We start from the raw sequence: 18,635 nt of genomic DNA, 5'->3' as shown, positions 1-18,635 counted from the left end.
TTACTTCTATCGCATCAAAATTGAAAGTTTTAATCCAATCTTTATAAAACATGTGAGGAACCCACTTTTTATCTTGTTGAGAGATAAAATGTAACACAATAACATACATAAGCTTTTTTGAGTTATTTCATTATTCTTTTCTTATTATAAATTCATCAAAACAATATAAAAACGATTAAGATTTACTTTCCATAATCTTTTTTAACTTTCAAAAATGAAAATTTCCTTAGTCGAAATGTATTAAAATTAATGACATCAAAATAAACTTGATTATTTTTAACTATCACAAAAGTTAAGAGCATATTTGTGTTTTATTACTGCAACTGAAAACAAGGGGCAATGTTTAACTCTAACATCTGATAATTTCGATCAAGTCTGTATTGTTACCTCCATAGCATCAAAATTGAAACTTCTGTTCCGTACTGAAGTCTAAGAGTCCAAAGTTATAATACAATTTTTATAAAACATGTGAGGAACCCACTTTTTATCTTGTCGTGAGAGAAAATTTAACACAATAACATACACAAGTTCTTTTGAGTTATTTCATTATCCTTTTCTTATTATAAATTCATCAACAAATTATAAAAACGATTAAGATTTACTTTCCATGATCTTTTTTAATTTTCAAAAATGAAAATTTCTTTAGTTGAAATTTATTAAAATTGATGTGATCAAAATAAACTTGATTTTTTTTAACTAAGTCACAAGAGCAAAGATCATATTTGTATTTTATTATTGCAAATGAAAATAAAGACCAATCTGTGATTCTAGCATCTGATAATTTCGTTGAAGTCAGTATTGTTACCTCCATCGCATCAAAATTGAAACTTCTGTTCCGTCCTGCAGTCCAAGAGTCCACACTTTTACTACAATCTTCATAAAACATGTGAGCAACACACTTCTTATCTTGTTGAGAGAGAAAATTAACACAAGAACATGTATAAGCTTTTTTGAGCTATTTTATTATCCTTTATTTTATAATAAATTCATCAACTCAGTATAAAAACGATTAAGATTTACTTTCCATGATCTTTTTTAATTTTCAAAAATGAAAAATTCTTTAGTCGAAACGTATTAAAACTGATGAGATCAAAATAAACTTGATTGTTTTTAACTATGTCACAAGAGCAAAGAGTATATTTGGGTATTATTATTACAAAAAAAACAAGGAACAATCTTTGATTCAAGCATCTGATAATTTCATTCAAGCCTGTTTTGTTACCTCCATCGCATCAAAATTGAAATTTCTGTTCCGTCCTGCAGTCCAAGAGTCCAAACTTTTACTTCAATCTTTATAAAACATGTGAGGAACCCACTTCTTATCTTGTTGAGAGAGAAAATTAACACAACAACATATATAAGCTTTTTTGAGCTATTTTGTTATTCTTTTTTTATAATACATTCATCAACACAGTATAAAAACGATTAAGATTTACTTTCCATGATCTTTTTTAATTTTCAAAAATGAAAATTTCTTTAGTCGAAATGTATTAAAATTGATGATTGAGATAAAAATAAACTTAATTGTTTTTAACTGTCACAAGAGCATATTTGTGTTTTATAATTACAAATGAAAACAAGGAGCAATCTTTGATTCTAGTATCTGATAATTTCGTTCAAGTCTGTATTGTTACATCCATCGCATCAACATTGGAACTTCTGTTCCGTCCTGCAGTCTAAGAGTTCAAAGTTTTACTACAATCTTTATAAAACATTTGAGGAACCCTCTTTTTATCTTGTTGAGAGAGAAATTTTAACACAATGACATACATAAGATTCTTTTAAGTTATTTCATTATCCTTTTTTTATAATAAATTCATCAAAACAGTATAAAAACGATTAAATCTTTTTTAAGTGTCAAAAATAAAAATTTCTTGAAGAGAAATATGGTAAGATTCTAGCATATCATAAGTTTGTTCAAGACTACGTTGTCACCTCTATCTGTTAACTTCTATTCCGTCCTGTAGTCCAAAAGACAAGATTTAAAATCGTTATAAAACACGTGTGGAACCCACTTCTTATCTTGTTAATATAAAACGCAATTTTTGACTCAATATATCTGATGAATTTCTACAAGACCATATTGTTTTCTCCTTATCATTAACACACACACCATTGGGACTTGCTATGGTCTAAGATATCAAAATTTATTTAGTCAATTTATTAATGAAGAAAATCTTTTGTAATTGAATCAAAAAAGCAAAATTGTTCATTTGTCAGAAAAAGAAAATACTAAAGTATTATTATACTTATAATTATTAGTCTTATTAATGTTTTTATATATTGATTCCGTACCATTTGTTTTTATTTTATGTTAATAAAAATTATAATAGGGAAATATATAAATGAATATATTAATATAAAATTAAATGATTTAAATCCATTACATTCATGATTTTCTTTCAAGGACAGTTATGCCGTAATTAACGTCTAAGTAACAAATAACATCAATAGTAATAATTATCATGAAACTTGTTGGAGCTACGATCCGGAGTTGAATATTGATTGTACGCCTCTTTCAACACGCAGACAGATTTTTATTTACATTGTTGGTGCAGCTCTTTATAATGGAATAATTTAATTTTCCAATATTACCAAACGAAATGACAGCTCGTACGAATTACCGCAAACAATAAATATAAATAGAAAAGCGACAGTCATTCTCTGATCGTGCGCGCTTACATCAGCCATCAAATGCAACCTGTACTTATTCTGAAAGTCATTCTCTGAGAGATCTTGGCACCAGCAAATCTCCCGTTTTTGTATAAGCAATAACTCACAGTTTTTGCGTTGAATGTGAAAAAAGAATGTATCTAATAAGGTACGAAACAATTTGTCGGGGAGGGCTTTAGTCCTCGGATTACGGGGATTGCACGGTAAAATAACAATTTGTAGAATCCAGAAGACAATAACGGGAGAAGCGTCCTCCCTGGGGCAGCACGCGTCGGCAGTCGGCTAATATCCAGCCGGTAGAAGTAAGCCGATGCTAACGATAGAATGTGATTAATAGTTGCTAAGTAACCATCTAGAGAGAGCGGGTCAAGTGGCATGCAGACGCCTAAATCCCGCGCTCCACCGTTCCCCGTTCGATAAGCCGCCGAAACGTTCGCCGTCCCGACGCCGTTATTGCATTCCGGGCAACGCACACCTTTCAAAATCCGAAAGAAAATTACTCTCCCCTGTGGCAATTAATTAGGATTACAAATTTAAAATGGGAAACCTGCTTTATTTATGTTAATAAAGCGTTTTTGTATTTACAAATAATTAAATATGGACCAAATTATTCCTGTAAATATCACAAAAATTGAAAAGATTTTTTAATTTAATTTTTAGTTATTTTGAACTTCTTTCGTAATTAGACTAGTAGAAATTTTGGAACGAAAATTGGGATTTTTTTATTAAATCTTATTCATTGGGGGAAAAATTAATTCAAGGTAAAACTATTATATATACAGTACAAAAAGAGTTTGATCCATCTGAATCCTGAAAGAGACAATCTACGATAGAGACAGGTCTCTCACTATGGGACAAAGTTCTATTGTCTCTGTCGTGCCCGCTAAGAAAATAATTTTTCATTTATGTATTTTAATTATTAAAAATATTAATTTACCATTGTTCTTCTATATAGTATTATAAGAATTACTATATTCTTATTCTATAAAATGTTATATATATTTTCCTGAATTGTGGTGTAGTACAGTGTATGTGATTGTAAGTAAGTCGAAATTAGAAAACTCCCACTTCCTACAGGATGGCTCTAATTTTCAAAAACGAAAGTTTTTCGAACTGAGATAAGTTTCTCTAAATTTTTTAATAATACAAGAAACGATTGACTTATTTGGCCATAAACTCTTAGCCATCTTTTCTTGTTTCTCTCGATTTTGATAAGGCTGAATTATAATTTTTCTCACAATTTCACTGACGAATGAATAAATAATAAGCAAAATGCCGCTAGTAATAATCGATTTAAATTCATAGGAAGCAATGAAGTACCTAAAGATACAAAATTGCTAAAATTTTGTTCATTGAAAAATAAAAAAGTATGTAATTTGTATGAATAAAGTTAGACTGACCAGTTGCTCAATAGACTCAACAATAACAGAAAAATAAAACAGGAGGTACTGGCATCTAATTAAAATAGTACATGTCATACTTATTTACATAATAATAACAAAATAATTCTCCTTTTATTTATTTTTTTATAGTTATTATGAACTCTATAAGCATTGAAGATATAGATAAATATTTTGAACCTTGAATTGACATTTTTTTTCTTAAGATAACTTATTCATTAGAAAAAAATAATAATAATTTAGGGACAAAAGTTAATTTATCAAAATAAATGAGAAGAATTTTTAATATAAATTTTCAAAGAAACTAAAATATCAAGAATATGATAGACGGATCATATTATTACAGTCAAACAAGTCAAGAAATTAAGAAAATATTTCTCCTTCAATTTTCATTTTATTTTTTATTCTTCAATATGAATATTTCTTAGAGAAAAATTAATTTTAAGTTTGAAAAATTCCAATCTTTATGGTTTTTTCTTGAAATTATTATGAATTTTTTTATACTGTATGCTTATTTTTTCTCCAAAAGTTCATCAAAAATAACATATTTTCATAAACTAAAATTTGTCAATAACGTAATTTTTCAATTTTTTATGAATTTTTGAAAATTTAACAATTTTTATTGAATTAAAGTTTTATATTATAAAACATCAAAAAATCAATATTTTTATATGTTTTTTAAATGTTCTTTCTATTGTTAGGCGTGATGAAGAACTTGTCTTGGTCAACAGAAAAAAATAAAAATTTCTTAGAGAAAAATTAATTTTAAATTTGAACAATACTAATTTTTAAGGTTTTTCCTTGAAATTTTTATGAAAAAAATTTTATACTGTATGCCTAATTTCAAAAAAGAAATATAAACCTAAACAATTACCTAAACTTTTTTAACAGTTTGTGAAGTGAGAAATTCAGGTCTCCTTAACAATTAACAAACTTAATTATCTATATAATTAAACATTTTCTTATAATAATATAATTAAACAAATATAACATTATTGTTCAATTTAAGAAAATAATTTTCCTTTAATTTTGTAAGAGAATACAACGATCTTGAATTTTCGCGTTTCCCTTCAGTGTGCGTCCGCCAACTATTTCGTAATTCGATATAGTCGACTCACCTGGATGGTTTTGGGGCCCCCCTTATCGCAATTACAGGCTTAGTGCCAGTCGACATGATACACTGTAACGCAATAAACGGATTAACGATCAAAATCCTCCTCGTCAATCGTCCCTCTTATTGTTATTAAACGTTCCAAATCCATCTAATTACAAGCTTAAGACAATTACAACCGTCACAAGGTAAAACATTTGATAAAAACGTCAAATCGAATCAGATCAGTGGAAAAATTCGAATGGCACCGAATTGAACAATGCAACATCTGCGAAAGTCGAAACAAGCCGTCTCAAATGAGTACGTGGCGTGTAATACGTGCAAAAGTCAAAAAGCGCTTAGGAGTGCAATATTCACGACGGAGGGACACAAAGCGCATTAACATAAGCGCACAATGGACAACGGGATGGAGGACCTCTTCACTCGGCTGAGACAAGAGTCCTCCAAGGCGCTGCGGGGCGCGCCACGCGAAAGGGGCCCTTCCCTGCGCCCCGATATGCCCGTTCATTGTTCTTAATGGCGGATTTTCGCCTCGACGTATTTATTGTTCATTACCGGCTTTTTTCGTTTTTAACGAAAACTGTCCGTGAACGAGACGCTCGATGCGATTATTGGTTTCATTTTCGGCCTTGTTTATTATCAAATAATGGTTCCAACGTTCCTGCTATATTGGTTAAATTTACCTTAAACGGTTTCTATGATTTATTGTCAAATTTACATATAACATTTTGAAATAATATTAATATTTGTAATTTTATAATACAATTATAATACGGTTATCAGTAAATAAATCAGTAAAATATGTTTTTAGAAATATTATTTATATATTTTATTTAATGTATATATCTAATAGATATAAAAATAAATAACGTTCCAATTTTTATAAAATTTATATTTCCAAAAAACGTATTTTGTGAATTTGAACACATTTAATTCGGTTCAATTCAATTTATCATACAACAACATGGTGGTGATTGACAACGAGATACGATCAGAAGACGGAACTGTTATTTGATTATTTCTGCTAGACGAAATTACACATTTTCTGCATCTAGGCTTCCTGCAAACGTTGAAATCACTATAAATCAGACTGCCATCAGAAGAAATTTTCAATACCCTTTGTTATACAAGACATCGGGTGCCCTCACAGCATGGACCAACGATCACCACCTATGGACTGCAGCTGAATGACGTATCTGTTTGCTTACAGGTGAATCTAGGTGCACATTATATCACTGGCATAGCAGTAGTGAACGTAGTGAGAGATATTATGAGCAAAACGTGGTTCCAACTGTTGCTTCTAGAGGTAGTTCTGTAACAATGTAGGGTGACGAATGGTATCATCTTCAAAAACAAATTTACAATGGAAACCACCGGTATCAAAATTTGAAGGAGCTTGCTAGTGCCAATAGAAAAGAATGTCCAGTATGTTCATTAATATTGAGTATACCAAAGAAAGTGGAAGCTGTAGAGTAAGGGGGAACCGAACCCATAACTGATGTAACCTGAAAAATGTAGCGGCTAATTCAATAATTAATTTCCCAAGGAATTTTGTGATATTAGTTTTATTAAAAGTTCTATAGTTGATGCAATTTATGCAAACAATGTAATCTGTTTATTACAACTTATTTTGATAATGTATTTGTTGCTAAATAATACTAATGGTATTCTGATTTTAATAAAAAAATAATTCAAATTATCTCTCTCTAAAACACAGTATTCGAAAGATGAAATTTTCATACATATTAATAATGTTAAAAATCAATCAGAAATTAGAGAAAGAGAATAAATTTATTTTTTTTGTTTATGAAGTAAGTAATTTTACTTCTTAAATCTTTACACATAAAATAAAACGAGTATATAGTGCCATTATCTAATTTTATTTGATGTGTTTACCACAATCCTATTTATTATAAATCAAAATGAATGATGTATTTTATGGATTTAGTTCAATAATGTGGCTAAAACATTTATAATAAATATCATAACACTTATTAAAAATATGTGAAAAGTATTATTAATTAATAATTATATATTAATTTATTCCTGTGCTGATTCATCTAAATAATTTATTAGTTGTTTATAAAAAACTAAATGAAATATCAATCTGAAGCTTTGTTTTTTTTTCTAAATTATTTTCTACTCCCTTCCGGTTCATAAATTATATTCTAATTATTTGTATACATTACGTGTTTTTATATTCCACGTAAAATTCTGAACTCATTGGATTATAAATTGTTTTTCCCTCTTCATTCACTTTTGAGAATTTTCTTAAAATTGTCACACATTAGTAATGTTGGAAAGTTTATTCATGTGTACACATTACCAAAGAGTTATCCTGTCAAATATTATTAATAACATTCCAAAATATTAAATAGGGTGATTGGTTTGTTTATATTTTCCTACTATAAATAGAATGACTATAAAATTTTAACACACTACTCATAATTTTATTCTCTATTGATATGCTGTAGCATAACTAAGCCTGTTAATATAAACTTTTACGGCATATTAGAATAAATGTGAAAAACACCGACTTCTACATTATTATTGTATATTTTTGCATATTTTTATGTTCTTTTAGATATTTAAAACTAATTTATGTACAGGAATATATTAAACAACAAAATGCTTCAATATATTAAGAGAATAATGCTATTATTATTTATCCCAATTTCCACAATTACAACCCTATAGAAAACCAAATTAACAATAATTTTACAAACTTTAAAATATATACATATATATGTATAGGTAACATTTGATGTTTATTTTGATATAAATATAGTGATATGAACCGTGATATTTTGTAAATTCTGGAGAAAAGTAAAAAAAAAAGTAATTTGATTATTGTTACTTGTAGAGGCAAGTCGTTTTAATAAATATAAAATTTCAACCTTAAAACAATATATAAAGAGCCTAATAACTTATTATAACTTTCAGAATTTAACTATATTAACAATAAATTTATAGTTCATTTCTAACCGCTTTATATTTTACGATATCGAAAATCGTACGTGAAAACCGTTCCCTTCGTTCTCATTAGCGCAACGAACAAACGAACCGACGCAACTGCCGCAGTCCGAAGCACTTATCTCAAGAAAGAAAAAAAAACACGTACAATCGTCGAAATATTTTCATCTGGGTGGTTCGTGTGGGATCCGGGACCACAGCCGAACAAACCGCGGGAATCCGGCCGTCCCGCGGAGCGCCCCCCAAGCCCGCGTCTTTGTGCGTGTGCATCCCGTACGAAACGTGCGTGAGTTTCTGCGATTGCCCGCGGACCTAGTATTGAAGTTGTCCGGCGATATGGAAAGTCAAGTGTCGGGACTCCCGGAAGAAGTGGAGGTGAGAACATAGCCCGGCGGCAATGCATCTCTGACGTTTTCCACCGATATCGCATTGCTGTGCATCAATTTGGAAGTAATGGGTCTGAGAACGTAGGACACCAAAAAGTGAATTGTGAAATACGTAATTTGTTAATTGTATTTATTAATTTACTTCTGCAAATAGCCATAGGCTACAATAAATACACCTCACATTTTTTTAATATAAATGCTAATTTATTTATGCAATGTACTTTAACATTTCAGATGATTAAAGGAACTTGCTTCTAAATCAATGCCAATGCCAGTAATAGAAATAATCTAATATCTTGTCCAGCATGGGCGGCTCTGCAGGTTTAAACCAAATTGATTCCACTGTCCAAAAGCATAAGCCAAACATGAGGAATGTAATGATTCCACCGATAAAGTAGCAAATATAATTCATAATGGGAATATCTATAAAAAAAGTTATAATTAATATTCTTAACAAAACTATATGACAATATTACCTTCCATATTATCCACATCCATATTAAGTACTCAAATTATCTTAGACCATGTGAATAGATACAAATGGATCGATCACCTGCGCTACTTAGATTTTTTAAAAGTGTAAGAAAGTAAATAAACCTTCTTAAAAATGGAATGATCAAAAATATTCTTTGACGTGTTTGTCAATGTTGTATGTACAAATGTCAAAACCACATTAATAAATGAAAAATAGACATTTTTTTCACAAATTCTAAATTCCTAGATTTCTCAATAAATTTTATTTGAATCACAAAAATATTCTACATTTATTTTAAAATATTATCAGTAAATTTGGAAATTGTTTATTTATTTAATATTTGGTAGCATATTTTTTTAAATAACTTCTTGACATCACCTGGACATTGAGTCGATAAGATTGCGACACACTTTCACAGGGATGCTTGCCCTTGATTTAAGTACGAATTTTGTGAAGACCATTGGAGAACATTCACCATCTGATCCAAAAACCAAATTTTTACAAACCTATATGTGTTTTGGATAGTTATCTTACTGAATCTTCCAAACTAGGGGTAAATTATTTTCAATAAAGTGCATCATATGATTGGCCAATATATCTTTATAGATAAACGATCAATTTTGTCTTCAATTCGTACTATGAAACAAGTATCAGTTGCCAAAAAACATCCCCATCCCATGATGTTTCCAAAACTGTTGATCTGTTAGTTTCTGGTACTTAAAATCATGTTCGATGTTTAACGAAAAATGAATTGATTTCTTACGAACTTAAAAAGAATTCATTTTTTACAGAAATAGGTAACTTTTAAATATTAAAATTGTTAGCAATACAAATATTTTAATAACAAATTTTAGACGTGATATTTTTTATAGCTAAACATCAGAAACAAATATGTCTCTTTTAATTCTAACTAATTAGTTAGGTAAATATATTGATGTCTGAAATTCTTTTTTTTAATGTTAATTTTGTTTATATGGTGTTTTTCAAAATTTAAATACATAAATTTAACTAAATCAACATTACATTTCAAAAACACAATATTATTTACGTTTATGGAATCGTTCCGAAATTTTTCACAAATAATAACGCACAACCTGCCTTTCAGCATTTCCGTTGCGGACGCCTCCCCCCAAAAATTTCCGGCCCCATAAAATTTATTCGCCTCCGCGGCGCTTAAACCGTGGGGAGCAATTGCCAATTTGTCAGCAATTAAAGCAAGACATCATTAAATCAGCGGCAGCACGTAGCGTAGCGGAGCCGTCATGCGGGCTGAGTGGCTTGTGGGGGCGCGGGGGTGTTGTTCATTCGGCCTTTGTCAGGTCACGTATGGGCCCTCCACAGACTCGGGTGCACGAGTGGCGTGGAGCCGACCCCGATCACGGTGAGATCCCGTGCATGTTCCTGCGATACGGCAGAAGTAAGGAGTGACGCAGAATTAATTCAGGATGTATCCTTTGCGAATTTACATTTTGATGTAATGTGTGTATGTTTATGATTATTTTTTTATACATGTACACTTAATATTCCAATGCATTAAGAGACGAAAAGTATGTTTAAACGACAGCGGACTGTTTTGTTAATGTCACTTACAGTATACAACAATTATATGAGAAAAAAATAATGAAACTTAATTATATGTTTAGCATATAGTACAAGGCGCACGCCGATGTGGTTTTTAAATATTATACAAGATGTAAATTTTTTTAGCAATAATCATTTTACCAGTCAATTGAAGTCAATATTTTTGCGACATAATACAAAATTAGTGAGTACCATGTAAAATACTTTTTTTCACTAGTGTTTCTTAAAGGTAAATAATCAAATAATATACACTCAGAATTAATTCCAATTAACATTAATTTACAACTTTATAATGAACTGAATTTGAAATTTAAAAGACAAAAAATTAATAACTTGCTAACGAGGATCGAGATAGATTTAAAATTTGATTAATGTTTTTAATTCCTATTGACTATTTTTCTAAAGTATTTAAAAAAAATGTCACTATTTAAATCCATATAGACTGAATTATTAACTTATTTTGTAAAAAATAGCCATTTTGTTATTGGTTTACTAGCATGTTTAAAATTGAAATTTTAAACATGCTTATTTACACAAACCAAAACTGAATAAATTACATAATTAAATAAAATATTTAAAACCTTTATATTGGTGCCACCATTTTCTATGTCTGTAGTTAAAGATTTCAGAGGATGTCAAAAAATAATGTAAAATATTTAATGGGGTAATAGTTTGGGCTAAAATAAACAGAACAGAAAAGTCCCAATAAACATCGATTTGCAAAAGAATGGTTTCGAACTTAAAATATCATATCTTTACTATCTTTATACTAATTTTAATACTAAAGCAGAAAAAGGAATTCTACGATAATGGATGGAATGTTTGTCGAGTAGGGATTAGTGCTTGTCTTATTTGGAGAACACTCCACGACCAGTTATTTTATCTGGTCTAAAATCCAGTCGATCATCAAGCACGATAAATTTTTTGGTTGTAGTTTCTTCACAAAGATACTGGAGACTACCGTTTTAGTTTCAAGATTATTTTCACTCTAGATGAAGTTAAAATACTAAATAATTAATTAAAATAAATTTCTGTAGATCACGATGTATGATCTTATGGACAATATACCATTGGACCATTATCCACAAATGTAGTTTCAGCATGATCAACTCACTTTTTACCGACAACCTGATGAAATATTTCCCCGTAAATGGACATAACAGAGTGGATTTGTGTTGTGGCAGCCAAGATCGTCTGATTTAAACCCTCCAGATTTCATTTTTGGAGATACCTAAAAACATTAGTGTAGTACTTCTGTAAATAGCCTCGAGATGTGGTACTTACTTAGAAATGGAAGAAATGTACTTTGAACATCTTGTGTAACGTTGTTTTTTATTTTTGTTAGAAATATTTTTTGTTTATTTATAATAAAGAAGTGAAATTTCAAAAATGACCATGTTTATTAATCTCTTAATATTCCAAAGATATTGAGGAATTTAATATTTGCGTTTTGTTTATAATTGTCTATAACAATCAGAAAATGATGTTGCTAACCATGAACCCGTTGTATGCATTAATTTATTTGAAATTATTAACGTTACACAGGGTGTACCATTTGGTAATAATTAATATTAATAAGTTATACATTTGAGTTTTCTGTAATTTCTCATACTTTTTTGTTGAGAAATTATTAAAAATTGGCATATTTTAAATGTTATATATTATTTTTAATTCGAAAATTATGTATCTTTTATGTAGAAATTAAGAAGTCAATATGAAAATTATAATTTCTCTTCCTAATGAATACAAATTAACGCAGTTGTTAACATTCTCGATAATAATAATCCTCAAAGTGAAATTGAGAATAGCAAGTATGACGAAAAATACAGGTCAAAATAAAGAAATAACCATTTAAATGTTTTCAGTATCATTTATTCTGTATAAAATAAAATCCATACAAAAAAGTTTGCTATCTGAACACAGTTCAGATGAATTCTATTCACACAATAATACATCATACATAAGTTAAGATTAAAACATATGTACAATTAATTCAAATTACAAACATATATATTGTATGTTTTTAATAGATGGTCCCAAACAAAAAGATCAAAATAATTATGTAAGGACGATAAATGAATTAAAGTCAAAATTTAAAAATAATAATAAACTGCAGGCAGCACTACACATTTTTATCAAACTAAGGTGTTTATATGGTAGATGTTGCTTTATAACTAAATTATACAAACAATTATGCCAAAAATCTGAAGAACAAAAGTTAACCTAGAGATTAATACACCTGTCTCTATTATACTATATAGTGCATTGATTTTTGTTCTCCAGTAACTAATTTTGTTTTTAATTAAAAATAAAATAAATTTTATATATGTGTAGGCTTATCGCCTGGCGGAGTACCTATTATTCGACGGTACATAACCATCACTATAGGGACCAGGAGGTCTTCTACTCTGATGTTGTTGATTGTAGTTGCCTCTATTATTGCCCCTATTGTTTCTGTTGTAACCGCCACGTTGATAATGATTGCCGGAGTTGTACGAATTGTAACCACCACCTGAATTATACCCGTGGTTCGAGTTGTAGCCTCCTTGGTTTGAGTGGTATCCTCCTCTCGGGTTGTTGTTGTAGCCCTGGTTGCGACCTGGAAAGAAAACAAACGTTTGATTTAATGATTTATATGCAACGCGCACAGCAAATTCGGTATTCGTTCGCAAGGGAAAAAAAGTGTCTGAACCAATTACGTTTCCGGCGCAAACTTATTTACTTGCAAATTGGCTTGCCTGTTGTTGAAGTGCGAGCGGAGCGAAATTGGACATCTCGCCCGGTCTAAGGTACAATTTCAGGGATGCACACAACCTATCTCAGTCTGATTAACTCGCTTGACCGTTTACAATGAAAGCCAATTTTACACCCCAACTGGCTAATGCTTTGTCGATGGGCCCGGACAACCGTCAACGCAGTGCGTGGCTGGAAAATTAAAATGTCCGCTCCGGAGGATTAGGAGATGTCCGAATAAACGGGTCATTTTAAATATATTTATTTTCGACTATTTATAAATTTAATTTTCATACTTTTGACAGTTGTTTTTGTAACTTAAAACCAAATTTTAACATAATATTTCCCCGTTTAACAACCCCATCAATATTGATACGGAAACAATACGCGGTATAATCGGTGTCGATATCAAGCACGAAACCGCGGACATTCGGTGCCGGCGTGGTGGTTGTTCCGGGGGACGAAACGGGGCTCGTGAAATTAGGCGTGTGAGTGGTGTTGACAGGGCAACAAAGGCCGCAATTACGCGCCTCGTCGCCGGCAGCGTCGCGGCGCGTCGGTGTCATTGTATTGCTCCGTCACACCCACCAAAACACAGCGGACAAAGCCTGTGCACCCCGCGTGATTGTGGACGATAAACCGGACTTTGATTTACGGGGCCCGTCTGCCCGTGATACATATGGGGGGCCGGATGTCGTTGTTTTCTAACACATTTTCGTCTCAAATTTGTTTTCACATAAACAAAATTAGGAGCGCCCTTTGTTTCCTCATTATTTAATGACAATACCCTGTACTAATATACTTAAAAAAATAATTAAAATTGAGTTCAAAACTGAATATCTGTAAGTTTAAATTTGAATATTATTTTAATAAGCGAATAAATGTGAAATTCACTGTCAAATATTAAAAAATATTCACCCAATTCAATATGAAAATTAAACACTACAAAGAAAAACAAAAGCAAATTACATATTATTTGAGTTTCGAATTACAACACGTACACCCTCCCTAATTAAATAAGTACGCATTGCGACTTGCATTATATCATTTGATAACCGGTAGCGGTAACGTTTTGGTGTTTCCCCGCGGCGCCGTCAATTTCAATTACCGAACACAAAGCGAATATGGCCCGTCTTCCATAGAGGGGTGGCGTTTTATTGGGCCACAATAACATTTATGGGGCGTGCGATTCGCTCCCCTCGGATGCAGGTGACAACAATAATGGGATCAATTTGATTCGACTTTTGTGAAAAAAAAAAAAAATAAATTATCGTCAATGTAAACAACAATGTGTAAAGATGTTTAAAGTAAATAGATTGAATATTGTTGAGTGTTCAGATATAACTTGAAAAATATGACTTGTTCCTCGACATTAAAAGTGGGCATGAATTAAAAACAACATTGGGCCGCAATCAGAATTTAATTGAGTGCTCCCCGAGTCCCGGTAATAATAATTTTGCCAATAACAAACAATAACGACGAACGGCGGCGCGATTTTAATTGCGACCGGGGTCACAATGGGTCGTCACGTGGCCCGAGAGCGTGTGCCGTCAATCGTCCGACACAACAAACAACGTCGGTTCTGCCCCCGCGACCGGAATTCCAGGGGTCGAAGGGGGTGATTTCTATTGTTAGTACGTAATCGCCTTCTTATTAGTTTGTTTTTTGAGGGAAACGTGGCACGCACACGGCTACAGATCGAATTGAGAGATGATTAGGAAGTAAGTTCCGTAATCGTTAAATCAAGCAAAATCCAAATTTAATTGAGATGAATTGGTCTTATTAGTAAGATGTTCAGACACTTTTGATATGCGATCGATGTAGAGATTAATTAATATTCAACGTACCTCTTTGGCTATAAGGGTGGTTTCTATCCATGCCTTGGGCAGGCGGCACGTTCGAATATGAACCTGCATTTCTAGGTGCGTGGTGATTCAACATTCTGTGACCCGGTTGTCCAAGATATGCCCTCTGCGTCGCTGGTGCCATGCCGATTTGTGGCCTCCAGTGGTTGTTGGATTCTTGATCCAAATCACCAGGTTTCAGCACCCTGGGAGGATCCTTGGCACCCTTTAGTTTTTTGGCTGGGAAGACGTGACCTTTCGAGTAAGTCGGGTCTCTGAACCTCACGCAAATAACCATGTTGTCCGTTATTGTATCCAGGCCTGCTACTGGAGACCTCAAGTAGCCTCCATCTTCAACGCATTCTTCGGCTAACAACACAGTCCCGCTTAATCCTTCGAAGGCGATGGCACATTCTGTGTTGGGGTCCACGTCATGTTGGTACAGACTTTTCAATGTATCGTAGCCACTATTTTTGTTAGACACATATAATCTGTCGTCACCGCGTATGTTTCTTTTGATTTCTGCTTCTGTAAGTTTACAATAGTAAGGTTCCAATGCCTTGAATAGTCTTGCCTCATCAACAAAAGGTAGAAGAGCAACACCCTGCCAAGCAAACTTCTTCCCATTAAGATCAATTTTGAAATCCTCTGGATAAAAGTCTATTATAGGTGAATCCTGAAATTAGAAGAAAAATTTATATTAATAAAATTTCACACATATAATATACGAACAATAATATGTACAATAAATCAAAAAGATACTTACTGGATCAGACATCAGGTTGGCCCATGGGCTAGGAACATGTTTGCTACTAGCAGCTGGGAAGACGCCCATAAGTTGTTCTAATGGACGGAACTAAAAATTACAGAAACAAAATATTAATATAATAAACCCATTGTTTGTTAATTCAATTCAACTTACGGGTTTAGTGTCGGTTTCAAATTCGGTACTCAAGCCAGCTATATTGACGAAATCTGATGCGAAGGGCGCATAATGGTATGGGAAATACCATTTCCATGAAGCACAACCCTGATAGTAATATCTCAGTACCCAGCACAGGCCTTTTACATAATGCAAGGCTACTGTATACCTAAATTCCAAATTGTCCGGCGACACATCAAACTTCGACTCATAGTAACGATCCTTGAAACCGTCTTCCCAAAGTCTGACTTCATCGTGGGCTTGTTCATCATCACTTTCCAATTCATCAGCCGTTCTCTTTTGTCCACGCTTTTCCGGTTCATCTGATGACGTACCCGCCGGCCTTATCATAGTTTCCAAAGCAGCTTTACTATTTACAGTCTGTAATTTTGTATCCACTTGCGAGTGCATACCTGCTTTTCTGATGTTAAAGGCCTCTTGACGTGCATTCTTTACTGCCGTCGATTTACCAACGGCCATTGGGGCAAATTGTGTGTCCTTGACCAAGTTCCAGTTAGGTCTATGTTCATTAAATTCAGCCCTCCTCTTCTTTGCCTTGTTTCTTGCTTTGAATTGAAGTTCTTTTTGTTGTCGCGTCTTGAAGATTTCATCTTCAGCTTTACCCAGTTCAAGCATTATCATTTGAACTCCCTCTAAATTTACATTTCCACTGTCTGTTAAATAACCCTGCAAAATAAAAATTTTCATTGAAATTATTTGTTAATTAAATAAAATTCTATTCAGTTGTGTAGATGGGTTAAATGAATATCTGATGAAAATATTTGGCTATGAATTTACGAATATTTAATATTAGATTTTACTGTTACATAAATTGGTAACCAATTTCAGCCAAATATTTCTAGATCTACTTAAATCTACTACATCCATAAATAGAATTCACATACTCTTTCTCACCCTTGTTTTATAGACACAGTCTTTGTATAGGCGCACCAATCGGTCAATGGCACCTTCTCTTATCTCCAAACTGGGCAGATGTGGCAAGAAATCATTGCCAACAAAGAAGCACATGAATACCCAATCATCTAGAACCCTGTCAAACTCATATTTGAAGGGCAAATTAACCATGACCAGTTCTTTCTCCAGATATTCTCTTAAAACTGACAATCTCACAAAGATAAAATCAGTTTCAGCACTAAAAGGCTGATCAGGTACAGCATCTTCTGTTTGAACTTGTCCTATACAGTCTTTCATCTCATGACCTAGAATGACAGAGAAAATGAATTAGTAAATAGTTAGTTGAATGTGAGTGATGATCAATAACTTACCAACTTGTCCACATATTTCACAAGGTCTAGGTTTGTTAGGCTTGAATTCCTCTCTGATGATTGTGAAATTAGGTTCATGAGTAGCTAAACCTAACATAATTAAATCAGCATCAGCTCCACAAAGGACATGCTGTGTATTAGGGTCATAATCAGCTTGACCTCTTTGCTTACGGATGTAGTCCATAATTTTGTGCTCTCCCTCTCCTGGTACATTTGCATCAGACAAAATAACCTTGATACCCTTCCAACCAGGATTGTTGTTTAATCTGTCATGAATATAATAGTGCAAACATTCAGATAAACGTGCCATAAAAGGTGTTCCTGGTGTGATACAGTTCGAGTCAAAATGTTCCTCTTTTTGTTTTTCTGGTGGTAACACACAACCTTTCAACAGCAACTCAGCTCTGATTCTTTTTATTTCATTAATCTTCTCTGTGGTTTCTTTTGAGGCTCTGAAACGCCGCGAGCGTTGTTGGTTCATCTTTGCCCTTGGGGCAACACCATCAATGGCCATGTATAACAATTTTCTTGGTCTAACAATGTTAAACAATCTGTCTATACACTCAAAAATTGCTATCATCATTTCGTCTTCATTTTTCGGCGCCGGTTTGTCTTCTGGATGCGTGCATGGATGGATGATGCCATTCATGTCCAAGTAAAGATTGTCGAATTCAACGCCATTCGGATTCGGTTCCGAAGAATCGATAGGCACTCTCACCCCATTAATATCCACGGACTGAAATCGAAATAAACATGTTAAAAATAACAGAACAAAACACACAACATTATAACCTTACTTTTTGTTCGACGCAGTGCACTATAACTGATGGATATTTACGGCTGAGCCATCTAAAGAACGCTGGTACACCCATTATTGATGGTCAAAGGTGGTCAATCAACGGCAATATTAAAATAACACAAGACTTTTATGGTTTTAATTTAAAACCATGGCGATGTCAAACGACAATCACTTCTTCTTCGGCGCGTTCAACAATGAAGTACGCCACAGACAGGGATGTACAAATCGGAAAGATGTATATTCAGGGATAACCAAATTTTATCTTTTCAATTTGTAAAGAGCTTGTCTAAATTTGTGTGTGTCGTTTTGTGTGAAAGACATGAAATTTTTGATATTTATACTGATCTGTGTGTGTTTTACAGGTATATAAAATTTTGTACAATAGTTTTTACCTATTTGACCAATAAACGAAAGAAAGTTTTATTTTTCCCACATTTTCTACCTACTCAATA

The 18,635-nt window shown here is 32.5% G+C and overlaps 1 protein-coding gene across 1 annotated transcript; it reads right to left on the bottom strand.

Annotated features, from left to right (window-relative positions):
- Positions 1-12,449: 12,449 nt before the first annotated feature.
- Positions 12,450-18,368, bottom strand: LOC109602843 (5'-3' exoribonuclease 2 homolog). Its single transcript, XM_020019298.2, has 7 exons — positions 18,182-18,368; positions 17,385-18,120; positions 17,014-17,318; positions 16,099-16,785; positions 15,943-16,032; positions 15,180-15,852; positions 12,450-13,198 (listed from the first exon to the last, which is right to left on the bottom strand). Exons 1-7 carry the CDS (start codon positions 18,254-18,256, stop codon positions 12,936-12,938), a joined length of 2,829 nt encoding a protein of 942 aa, XP_019874857.1. The 5' UTR covers positions 18,257-18,368; the 3' UTR covers positions 12,450-12,935.
- Between the last annotated feature and the right edge of the window lie 267 nt (positions 18,369-18,635).

The sequence above is a fragment of the Aethina tumida genome, chromosome 1, assembly GCF_024364675.1.
Source record: "Aethina tumida isolate Nest 87 chromosome 1, icAetTumi1.1, whole genome shotgun sequence".
In the NCBI taxonomy this organism is placed as follows: Eukaryota; Metazoa; Arthropoda; class Insecta; order Coleoptera; family Nitidulidae; genus Aethina; species Aethina tumida.
Note: the sequence above shows the minus strand (reverse complement) of the source record. Positions and strands in the feature narration are given on the sequence as shown.

Excerpts from the sequence above, each read along its gene's own strand:
- LOC109602843 (XM_020019298.2), bottom strand. The coding sequence starts at position 18,256 with ATGGGTGTACCAGCGTTCTTTAGATGGCTCAGCCGTAAATATCCATCA. Across the intron at positions 18,121-18,181 it reads TGCACTGCGTCGAACAAAAA|TCCGTGGATATTAATGGGGT; the intron begins GTAAGGTTATAA and ends TTTCGATTTCAG. Across the intron at positions 16,033-16,098 it reads TTGAAACCGACACTAAACCC|TTCCGTCCATTAGAACAACT; the intron begins GTAAGTTGAATT and ends TGTAATTTTTAG.